The sequence below is a fragment of the Macrobrachium nipponense genome, chromosome 4 (assembly GCF_015104395.2).
Source record: "Macrobrachium nipponense isolate FS-2020 chromosome 4, ASM1510439v2, whole genome shotgun sequence".
Lineage (NCBI taxonomy): Eukaryota > Metazoa > Arthropoda > Malacostraca > Decapoda > Palaemonidae > Macrobrachium > Macrobrachium nipponense.
Genome location: NC_061100.1, coordinates 63,599,217 through 63,611,716, shown reverse-complemented (window position 1 = coordinate 63,611,716; position 12,500 = coordinate 63,599,217). Strand labels below are relative to the sequence as shown.

The 12,500-nt window shown below is 41.2% G+C and overlaps 1 protein-coding gene across 5 annotated transcripts in view; it reads left to right on the top strand.

Annotated features, from left to right (window-relative positions):
* Nucleotides 1-12,500, top strand: part of LOC135210937 (nephrin-like) — an 845,298-nt gene that overhangs the window by 482,618 nt on the left and 350,180 nt on the right. For all 5 annotated transcript variants that reach the window (XM_064243913.1, XM_064243910.1, XM_064243911.1 and 2 more), the window contains one exon: nucleotides 7,337-7,467. In XM_064243913.1, coding sequence (XP_064099983.1) covers nucleotides 7,337-7,467 — 131 coding nt within the window. The remainder of the gene's footprint in view (nucleotides 1-7,336; nucleotides 7,468-12,500) is intronic.

Below are 12,500 nucleotides of genomic sequence, written 5' to 3'. Positions count from 1 at the left end.
TCTCGCTCTCGAGAAGCAGTTGTATCCGCTACTACGAAACATGTAGATAGGAAGCGCGTTTCTTTAGATGCCGAGCGCGCTTCTGTGGACACCGAGTGTGATTCGGTGCAAGTTAAGCGAGCGCCAGTGGACACTCAGCGCGTTACAGTGGACGCTCGGCGCACGCCAGTGGACGCTCAGCGCGCGCCAGTGGACGCCAGGTGTGCACCTGTAGCTGTCGAGTGCGCTTCAGTCGGCGCCAGAAGATTGGCATCGGACGTCAGTTTTCCACCACCGCAAGCGCAAGTGGAAGCGGGAACTCTTCCTGTTCGCCGCTCTTTCTATTCTGAGAAAGCTCGTGACTCTTCCTTACTTCCTCCGACTTCTCCAGTGTCTGAAGAGGAAATTAGTGACACTTTCGTTGAAGTGGACGAAGAACAGCAGTTGGCTCCAGTCTCCACGGACGACAAGGTTTTAACTCGTCTGCTACAGTCAGTCTTTGCAGACACTTTTCAGCCTGAAGCTCCACGTACTCCTCCCTCTCAGTTTTCGTCATCCAAAGCTACTAAGATCTCGGGCTTTGTGAAAATGAAGAAGTCGCTTTCTACAAAGCAAGCTTTTCGCAAGGTCCACGATTGGATGGAAAAGAGGAAAGCTTCAGGCAAGACTTCTTTCGCTTTACCACCTTCAAGACTTTGTGGTAAAGCTGGTATGTGGTACGAGACGGGAGAAAACGTCGGAGTTAAGCTTCCAGCCTCGGCTCAAGGAGACTTTGGTAGTATTGTGGATGCCGCCAGAAGATCTTTTCTGTCTTCTTCCAAAGTCTCTTGGACGCATAGTGAGCTAGATTTTCACCTTAAAGGCCTCTTCAGGACACTAGAGGTCTTTAATTTTCTTGACTGGTGCCTAGGAGTTTTGGATGCCAGGTCCAGGAGTTCTGATTCCATCAGTCTGGGGGAGCTGTCCAGTGTATTGTCTTGCATGTACAAGGCCGTCAGGGATGGTTCTGAGGAATTGGCTGCTCATTTCAGCACGGGACTGCTTAAGAAGAGAGCACTCTTTTGCAATTTTACCACAAAGTCGGTCTCTCCAGCGCAAAAAGCGGATCTTCTTTTCGCGCCTTTCTCAGAACATCTCTTCCCCCAGTCTATGGTAAAGGACATAGCCGCCAGTCTCCAGGAGAAAGCAACCCAAGACCTTCTGGCGCAGTCTTCTAGGAAGCCTACAACTACTTCGTCTTCTGGGTCCTCTGCTTTGAAGAAATCGAAGCATTTCGATCTGCTTCTTCCTCGAAGCCAGCCCCTCGAGGAAGAGGCTCTTTCAGAGGCAAGACCCCCGCTCCTTCTAAGAGCACCGTTCTTATGAAGAACGTTGCGAGGTGGCTCCATCTTGTGGAAATAAGGATCTCTCTCTACCTAGACGACTGGCTTATTCGAGCCTCATCGCAAGACCGGTGTCTAAAGGACCTTCACACGACTTTGTCGTTAGCGAGGTCCCTGGGACTTCTGGTGAACCTCGAAAAGTCGCATCTGACTCCTTCTCAATCCTTAGTCTATCTGGGGATTCAGATGGACTCAGTGGCTTTTCGGGCTTTTCCGTCCCAGGGGCGACAACTTCAATGCCTAGACAAAGTGTCAGCCTTTCTAGGGAAGGAAACATGCTCGGTGAGGGAATGGAGGAGTCTGCTGGGGACCATTTCCTCACTGGAGAAGTTTGTTTCTCTGGGAAGGTTGCACCTTCGACCACTTCAGTTCTTCCTCTCAAGCAATTGGTCACGCAAACAGGATCTAGAAGAGGTCTTGTTTTTGACGGAAGAAGTGAAAAAGCTCCTCAAATGGTGGTCGGATCCAAAGAAGCTTGCGGAAGGACTTTCGCTCAAGCTTCGGAACCCCGACCTAGTGTTGTTCTCCGACGCGTCCTCCACGGGTTGGGGAGCAACACTAGGAGGGAGAGAAGTGTCAGGCACCTGGAGAGGGGAACAGGTGTCCTGGCACATCAATCTAAAAGAACTTTCAGCGATTTACCTTGCTCTTAAGGTTCTTCCAAGAGGAAGTCTCCAACAAAGTGGTTCAGATAAACTCGGACAACACCACAGCCCTGCCATACCTCAGGAAACAGGGGGGAACTCACTCTCCTTCTCTGTTCGCCATAGCGAAGAATATCCTGATATGGGCGAAGTTGCGAAACGTCACGACTCTGACAAGATTCGTGTCAGGCGTGGAAAACGTGCGAGCGGACCTTCTCAGTCGGCAAGGACAGCTTCTGCTGACGGAATGGACCCTTCATCAGGAGGTATGCCAGGCGTTATGGAAGCTGTGGGGACGTCCTCATGTGGACGTGTTCGCAATTTCCCGAACGAAGAGACTTCCGCTTTATTGCTCCCCAGTTCTGGACCCGGGAGCAGTGGCAGTAGACGCCCTACTGTGGAATTGGTTGGGACTAGACATTTACACTTTTCCCCCATTCAAGATCCTCGGGGAAGTGATGAGGAAGTTCGCTGCATCAGAGGGAACGAGGATGACCCTCATCGCCACCTTCTGGCCAGCGGTCGACTGGTTCACGGAGGTGATGTCCTTCCTGGTAGACTTTCCAAGGACTCTGCCCCTAAGGAAAGATCTACTCAGACAGCCCCACTTCGAGAGGTACCACAAAAACCTCCCCGCTCTGAGTCTGACTGTGTTCAGACTATCAAGAAGTTGGCCAGAGCGAGGGGTTTTTCAAGACCTGTGGCAAAGGCGATTGCCACCGCAAGGAGGCCCTCCTCAATCGCAGTTTACCAATCGAAGTGGGCTGTCTTTAGAAGTTGGTGCAGAAAGAAGGGCATTTCCTCCACCTCAACCTCTATGAGCCAGATAGCAGATTTCCTTCTTCACCTTAGGAAAGAAGCGAAACTAGCCGTTCCCACGATTAAAGGCTACAGAAGCGTGCTTTCTGTAGTCTTCAGGCATAGAGGACTCGACTTAGCGAATGACAGAGACATTCATGATCTCATTAGATCATTTGAGACTGTGAAAGTTCTCTAACCGAAAGTACCATCGTGGAACTTAGACGTGGTACTTAAGTTTCTCATGTCGAGTCAATTTGAACCGCTCCATTTAGCTTCGCTTAGGAATCTTACTAAGAAGACCATTTTCCTAACCGCTCTGGCGACGGCGAAGAGGGTTAGCGAAATACAAGTCATAAGCAAGCACATTTGGTTCAAGGATCATAGTGCAGTTTGTTCCTTAAGCCCTACGTTCTTAGCAAAGAACGAGAACCCTTCCAACCCTTGGCCGAGGACGTTTGAGATCAAAGGGTTGTCGGAGCTAGTGGGACCTGAACCTGAGAGAGTCCTGTGTCCTGTCAGGGCTCTCAAGTTTTATTTGCAGAAAACCAGAGCATGCAGAGGCTCTTGGAGAACTTGTGGTGCTCTGTGAAAAAACCAGATCTTCCGATGTCGAAGAACGCACTGGCGTTCTTCTTAAGAAGTACGGTTAAGGAAGCCCATGAAAAGTGTAGTGAAAGTGACATGGAGCTTCTAAAAGTGAAAGCCCACGAGTTGAGGGCTATTGCTACTTCGGTGGCTTTTCACAAGAATATGGCAATCAAAGATATTTTGGGCGCCACTTATTGGCGAAGCAATTCGGTGTTTGCTTCACACTTCCTGCGGGAGGTGAAAGCAACATACGAAAATTGTTACTCGCTCGGACCATACGTCGCTGCAGACACTGTTTTGGGGGCAGGAGGTAGCGCTCATCCTATCCTTTAATGGTTAGGGGAGTTTTTAACTTGTGTTATGGTTGTGGGGTTGACCGCCTGCGGCGGATCTCCCTTATATTAGCTTAGTCCAAGTGGGATACCTTTGGTAGGCTACGCCAGGTGGTTTTATTTTACTTCGTTGCCCTCATTGTATGGTTAATGGTCTAGTCACGTCGTGGTCTCGCCCCTGTTGACAGATCATCTGGAGTGCACCAGCTTTATAGGTCTCTACCTCGCTGGCAACTGTAGTAGCACAAGCATACTTACGCGTCAGTAACCACGAAGTCAGCTATGCTAACAGGTAAGGAACCAAGATATCAATTATCTGCATATATATGTTTCCTAAAATCTTCTATTCTGTCTACTCCCACCACCAAAGGTGGGATTCAGCTATATATATATCTGACAGGTAAGTTTCATGAACAAAATGATATTGTAATGATACAATTAAGTTTGTTCATACTTACCTGGCAGATATATATAATCAAGTACCCACCCACCTCCCCTCAGGAGACAGTGGAAATAAAAATTATGAATAGAAAATGGGAATGGTTCCTGATACCCGCCTCCCAGCGGCGGGAATGGGTACTAACCACCTGACTCCCACTGCGTGTGTCGTAAGTGTTTAAATTTCTGTCGGATTCGGAAAAATACAGCTATATATATATCTGCCAGGTAAGTATGAGCAAACTTAATTGTATCATTACAATATCATATTGTGCTAGAGACTGAAAAATGACTGAATATTACTAGACTGTTATGTATTTTGCTTACCCAAAAATACCAATCTATATATAATATATATATATATATATATATATATATATATATATTATATATTATTATTATATATATATATTATATATATATATATATATATATATATATATATATATATATATATATATATATATATATATATATCGATATATAGATATATATATATATATATATATATATATATATATATATAAGAATATATATATATAGATATATATATATATAATATATATATATATATATATATATTGATATAATATATATATGTATATATATACTCTATATATATATATACTATATTATATATATACATTAGATATATATATTATATATATATATATATTATATATTAAATATAAAAATATATATATATATAATATATAAGATATTTTATATATATAATATATATTATATATATATATAATATATATATATACTATCATATATCTATCATTTCCGCCTCCAATATTGCCTGACGTCGGCAGCAGGCATCAATCCAAAATAAATGTGGAACCCCACAAAATGTGCCATGTCGGTGAGGTTGCAGCACCACCAGCGATATGACAATGTCATGCGGAGTTCATCACGGCAGTACTGAGCGTAGTCTGCCGTCTCTGCTACCAGGTACTCCAGCAATTCACTCGTAAGGAACAGCTGAATGAACCCCAGAGCAGTGAGAGAGGAACAGGTACGGTGAGCCCAGGTGTTGCCGTGAATGGGTGCATGTTAGGTGGGGTGGGGTCCTCCGTCCACCCCTCGTTGCTCTTGGACGACCGACCCTCACCTTGGCTGGCGCGAGGCTCCGAGCTTCTACGTGCGCATGCGCATGGGCGCGGGCACGATTTCGCACACGAAACCCCCCCAGTGGCCCATCTCCCTCACTTAGGCCCTCGCTTTCTGTATCGTCATCGGCGACAAAACTAGACCCTATATCCTCATCCTCCCCTCCCCCTCCCCCCCTCAGATTCCCCCTCATAGGCACTAAAACCACTAAATTCGAGCTCACTTTTGGGATGTGAGCCTCAAACGGACATTGGGGGCAAATATTCATCATCACTGACATCGGGAGTGATGTCCTCATCACTAGATGACCAACTGCCATCAAAATGAGGACTTGCGACATACTCCCGATCGAGCTCTGATAAGTATGCATCAATGTCCCTTGGTTGGAGGCCTCCCAAATGCCTCTGAATGCCCTTAAGGACACCCCTGATGCTTCCTAGGGGTTACTAAAGGCACACGAGACACGTTGTGATCCTAGAGCACTTTCATCCACAGGTGGCCGCACAGAACGGCATTGAGGCGCAAGGTCATCTTGGGTGCTGGGTCCCTCGCCAGCATCCAAGTCCAAAATACGTCTCACACGATCCCTTCTGATGGGTAAAATGCGCCTCTCGCGTTCCATATGTCGTTGAGACATCTCTATGAATGTCCTGTAGCACCACAAATATTCAAACTCGCACAAGTTCGGCAAAACACGATTGCGGCAAAAGATCGCTCTCGGACGACGCGTCGCTGATGCTGGCTAATGCGAGAAGGAGGGATTTCGCACATGCACACTTGGGTCACGCTTCTAAACAAAACAACACCTTGATCTGTGAACTCCTAGCATCCCCCAAGGCGTGTGATTCAAAAGTTTTCAGCTGGTAGGCCTATAAGTATTTTTCCGCGAAATTTTAAAAAAATTTTCTATGTCAACGTACGATACGTCCAATCGGCACCCGACAAACAATTTATCTCGACGTATAATACGTCCAATAGGTGTAAGAGGGTTAACGTAAATTTGTGTTAGTGATTTCTCTTTCATTGTACTGTAAGTTACTTTATCGTGCTGTGTGTGAACTTAATTACTTACGTTATTAGCCATGGGTCCCAAGATTGTTGCTGAAGTTCACGGAAAGGTTCCACATTTACTACATACGTACATACATGCACGTATAGTATTTCTTGTACCCTGTACACTAATGTACTTTATTTACATGTACAGTAATGGTTAGGTTAGGCATTGAATGGTCCAAATTGTTGTATTTCATTTTTTATTGGTCAATTTAGCTTAATATAAAATTTACTGTGGGGTTTTTGTAGGGCTTGGAACGAATTAGGCAATTTACATGTAAAACGTAGTTCTGGATTCGAAAAAATCAGGTTAGGAAGGCCGCTTCGGAAAGGATTAATTTCGTAACCTGAGGCACTACTGTGTATATGTATATATAATATATATATATATATATATATATATATATATATATATATATATATATATATATATATATATATATATATATATATATATATATATATATATATATGTGTGTGTGTGTGGTGTGTGTGTGTGTTTGTTTGTGTGTGTGTGTATACATATATAAATGCATGTACCCTTATACGTGTTAATCATGCTCCAAAAGTCCCTTTAATTAAAAGTCCCTTAATTCATAATTATACATATATTCACTGATATAATGAGCGTACATACACGGACACAGAGACAATTACAATGCTATACATTTCGTAATATTATTGAGTTGAAGCAATTTAAACCTTGTCAATTCTAGTTAACTATTGTGGAACGATACTCTAACATCATCCCTTAAACACCTACCTCATCCTTGTTCAATTGGTAATAGTCACAATTAAGAGTAAAGCTAGTTATATGAGTTTTTAATTGCTGATTTTGTTGTTGATTATTGCTCCAATTTATCACTAAAAATTAAATGAACTAAAATATAGGAAAATGTTATTTAAGACCCGTTATACATTCGTTTAGGACCATATATTTCCACTATTAGCTTATTAATCTTTATTGAGTTTTCCTCTAACCCAAAATTTAACTCTCTTGCAGATGCACCAACGGCAAGGGCCGCTTTGGGATCATCTCTCAATCCGAATAATATTCGGGAAGGGGATGACGTTTACTTCGAGTGCGAAGTTCAAGCCAACCCAAGGGCATATAAAGTGGTCTGGAAGCACAATGTAAGGGTTGCTTTTTTGTCTTGTTTTTCAAATGACCAGCATATGCATGACACATATATTCGGTTTGCTGAAATATAATTATCCCGAAATTCTTATGTTTATGTTTATAATCCAAATAAAGTTTTTTTTATAATTATTCTTTTACAGATTTGCTTGATATATTTGAAAGAAGGTGTCCATTGCAATTTTTGTTTCTTACAGGTAACATGTTTCCAGATAGGTTGGTCATATGATGAATTGGATGGATTATAACAAATTATGATTTATTTATTAAAAGGGGGAAAGGAACAAAGGCTAGTTCATGCTTTTGTTCCTTCCCCCTTTTAATAAATAAATTATAAATTTTTATAATCAATCCTACTCATCATGTGACCAATCTATTTGCAAACATTTTACATACACAGGTATATATATATATATATATATATATATATATATATATATATATATATATATATATATATAAAGGTATAACCCACGAAGGATAAATAAGCAACAGAGTTTCTGCAAGATCTTTTGACTCAACGTCCTTTACTCAGCAGATAAACTGAGTTACATGAGGAATTGACAGTACAGGAAAGGTAGTATAACTGACAAATTGGGATCATAAGGAGATTATTACCTAGAATCCAGCACACCTGGAGAATGAGTAACCTTTCCAAACAAGCATAAACATGGGTACAATTTAAAAAACAAAAAGATCAAGTCAATCTGCTCAGACACAAGGACAAGACAATTAAAGGATTATATAGGGCGACAGCTATTCAGAACTTTGGTAAACAAAAACTTATTCACAATACATATTAAACATACACATACACGAAGATATCTCAAAGGCAACTAATTTTTATTTAAGTCTGTAATTATATCTTTGAGGTCATTCTTAAACATGTTACAAATATCAGGGTCTAAATGAAACAGGCCACAACTAATATTAAGATTACAATAAGAAGTAAGTTGTATTTTTTTTATCTCGGACAGTCGAGCAAGGGCTTAGAAGTAAGATTAAGCCAGCATAAATTTTCTGTAAAAACTTGGCAAACGTCTAATGCAATATTCATCCATTTAAGTGAAAACAGCATCAAATTTAAAGTTGAATGGGAAACAGACAACAAAATTCCTTTTCTTGATGTTTTAATAATCAGAGACACGACAGAATACAAATTTACCATATACAGAAAACCAACGTTCTCACTTTCATATATTCACTACTTTAGCTATCACGACATTACTATCAAGATAGGTGTAGCTAGTAACCTATTCTTAAGAGCCTTACGAATTTGTTCCCCAGATTTCCTGGAAAAAGAATTTGAACTAATTTGCAAGCAACTTTCGTCTTTAAAGTATCCTGACCATATAATTGAGAAAGCAATTAAAAAAGCAAACGTAATTTTCTACCGACCCCCTAAAGACAAGACCAGAGACACACACAACAATAAAATAAAAATTCCTCACCTGGAGACGATTAAGAGATTAACCCACACCCTTGGGAAATCCAACATTTTTGCATTTACCTACCCAAACACCTTAGCCAAATCCCTGATTAACGTCCAACAAAAGACATCTCCCAAGGACTCTGGGGTCTATGAGATCCCATGCCAGGACTGTGACCAATCTTACATCAGATTTACAGGTAAATCACTTCCCCAGAGATTAATACAACAAAAACGGTCAGTTAGGTATGGACAACAGAACTCGGCTATTTTCAACCATATAAATGAATATAACCATAGAATAAACTGGAATTTGTCACGTGTAATTTATAGCAGCAACTGCCGGTACAAGAGTCAAATGATGGAATCGGCCTTAATAAAAGAGAAACAGGTAATGAACATCTCAAAGGTGCGTGGATTTCAGATGTCGTCGACGAAGTTTTCATTCAACCAACGCTTAAGAAGATTAAAGGAAGATTATCAGCGGGAGTGACCTAAATTGGCTTACTTGTGGACGGATCACTTGGTATAAATACCACCTTTTCTGTAAACTTTTCTCATTCATATACCTGAAGAGAGAGACAGCAGTCTCTGAAATATAGTACTTTTCTCTCTACATTTTGGTGTTTTTATGGGCTCCTTTTATTAGATATATATATATATATATATATATATATATATATATATATATATATATATATATATATATATATATTATATATATTATTTATATATATTATATGAATAACTTGATGACGAAATATATAAAACTGATGCTATATATAAATAAAGGTAATGCCACGGAGGAAAATGAAAACACTAGAACTGCCGAGATCTTTCAGTGTTAACAATCCTTTACTTAAGGCAAAACTGATCAGAACAAAGAAAAAACACATCAAAGATAAATATATACAAACGGACAATACAGGATTAATAAAAGTGGGCATTTTGTTAATCCTGTATTGTCCATTTGCATATGCTTACCTTTACTGTATTTTCTTAGTTCTGATCAGTCTTTCCTCAAGTAAAGGGTTGTGAAGACCGAGATCTCGGCAGTTCTTGTGTTTTTTTTATTTTCCTCCGTGGCATTACATTATTCATACACACATTTTATATATATATAATATATATATATATATATATATATATATATATATATATATATATTATAGCTAGTTCATGCTTTTGTTCCTTCACCCTTTTATAAATTTTTATAAACCATCCGACCCATTATATGACTGCAAACATTTTGGCTGTAACACAAAAATGACAAGGGACACCTTTTTTCAAATATAACAGGCAAAATTCTAAAAGGGTAATTATAAAAAAAAAAAAAACTTTATTTGGATTATAAACATATAAACATAAGGATTTTTTGCATAATTATTATATTTCACCAAACTGTATATATATATATATATATATATATATATATATATATATATATATATATATATATATATATATATATATAATATATATATATATTTAGTCCTTGTAACAACTCACACCACGAGGGATAAATACAAAATGGTTCTTAATCCTTATTGGTGACAGCTTTATTGCTACAGAAGATCTTTGATACAAAATGACAGAAATTAATAATATATATGCTAGCAAGACGAAGTATGGCCGGTCAGCTTTATGGCTAAGCTGTCTTCAGGGAACTTACACAAGTGGCAGAAATTCATAATGTATATGTTAGCAAGGCAGTACGTTCGAACATACAAATCGTTGGAAACCAAGTACTTGCACCTGAGAGGTGTTTGTAGGTGGAATTCAACCCTTATTAACCCTTAAACGCCTGTTGGATGTATTATACGTCGACTAAAATTGTCTATCAGGTGCTTAACGGACGTACTATACGTCGACTACAAAAAGTTGTTTAAATATTCGTGGAAAAATAGACCTAGTTTGCGAAAAATTTGAAATCACATGCCTTGAGGGATGCTGGGAGTTCACGGGTCAAGCTGTTGTTTTGTTTACAAGCGTTACCCGCGAATTGCTTTCTTCTCGCGCCAGCAAGCATCAGCGACGTGTCATTGGAGAGTGATCTCTTGCCGCATTTGTGTTTTGCAGAACTTTTGCGAGTGTTGAGAGTATTTGTGACGTAACAGGACGTTCACAGAGATGTCCCAACGTCGTCAGGAGCGTGAGAGGCATGTATTGCCTGTCGATAGTGATAGTGTGAGGTGAGTTTTAGACTTGGATGCTGGAGAGGGACCAAGCACCCAAGGTGACCCAGCTTTCCAATGCTGTGTTGTTCGGCCTCGTGTGGCTAAAAGTGTCCAAGGACCACATCCTGTGTCTTTTACGAACCCTAGGAAGCATCGTGGTGTCCTGAGGGGCATTCGTGTAACATTTGGGAGGCCTCCAACAAAAGGACATAGATGAATACTTGTTGGAGCTCAATCGAGAGCAGCTCGAAAGTCCTCATTTTTATGGCAGTTGGTCATCTAGTGATGAGGACATCGTGCCTGATGTCATTGATGACAAATATTTGCCCCCAATGTTCGTACGGGAGCTACAGCCTGAAAGTGAGCTCGAATTTAGTGGTTTTAGTGTGTATGAGGGAGAGTCTGAGGAGCAGGAGGAGGCGCCAAGTTTTGCTGTTGGGGACGAGACAAAGAGTGATGGTAAAAGCAAGGGAGATGGGCCAGTGGGGGGGAGTGCGAAGCCGTGCCCGAGCACATACGAGCACGCGCATGGGCCCATAGAAGGTCGCAACATCGCGCCAGCCTAGGTGAAGGCTGTTCGTCCGAAAGTGATGAAGGATGGTTGGAGGACCCCACCCCACCTAACATGCACCCATTCACGGCAGCACCTGGACTGACTGTACCTGTTCCTCTCACTGCACTGGGGTTCATTCAGCTGTTCCTGACGCGGGAATTGCTGGAATACCTGGTTGCAGAGACGACAGATTACGCTTGGTACTGCCGTGACGCACTGCGGACGACATTGTCGTATCACTGGCGGGGCTGCAACCTCACAGACATGGTGCATTTTTTGGGGCTCCAAATTTTTTTGAAATTATGCCTGCTGCCGACGTCAGGCAAAATTGGAGGCAGCATTTTTTTTTAAGTACTCCCAATTTGCCTCTCGTTATGGCCCGTGATAGTTTCCTGGCATTGGACAGGTATTTCAATTCCTTCAACCGAAGGGCCATACCCCGGAATAACCCCGACCGCCTCATCTTAGTCCGCCCAGTGTTGGACTACATTTGTGAACGGTGTCAGTTTCTTGTGGTTCCTGCCAAGAACCTTTCTTTGGATAAGGTGATGATGCCTTACAAAGAACGTCTCAGTATAAAAGTGTACAACCCCAAGAAGCCAAAGAAATACGGTGTAAAATTATTTTTTATAACGGAGTCCAACACTGGATACGTTGTGGACTTATCGGTGCATTCCGGGGTCTTCTCCACGCTGCGTGACACTGTCTTCTGTCTTGTGGATCGTTTCTGTAACCAGGGATACCACCTGTTTGTGGATAATTATTATAACTCGGTATCCCTGGCCCAGGAACTGTATGAAGCAGGTGTGCACGTCAGTGGTACCCTTTGGTTGGTGCATGGGGCCCCGAATGTCCTCTCTAGCACAGTAT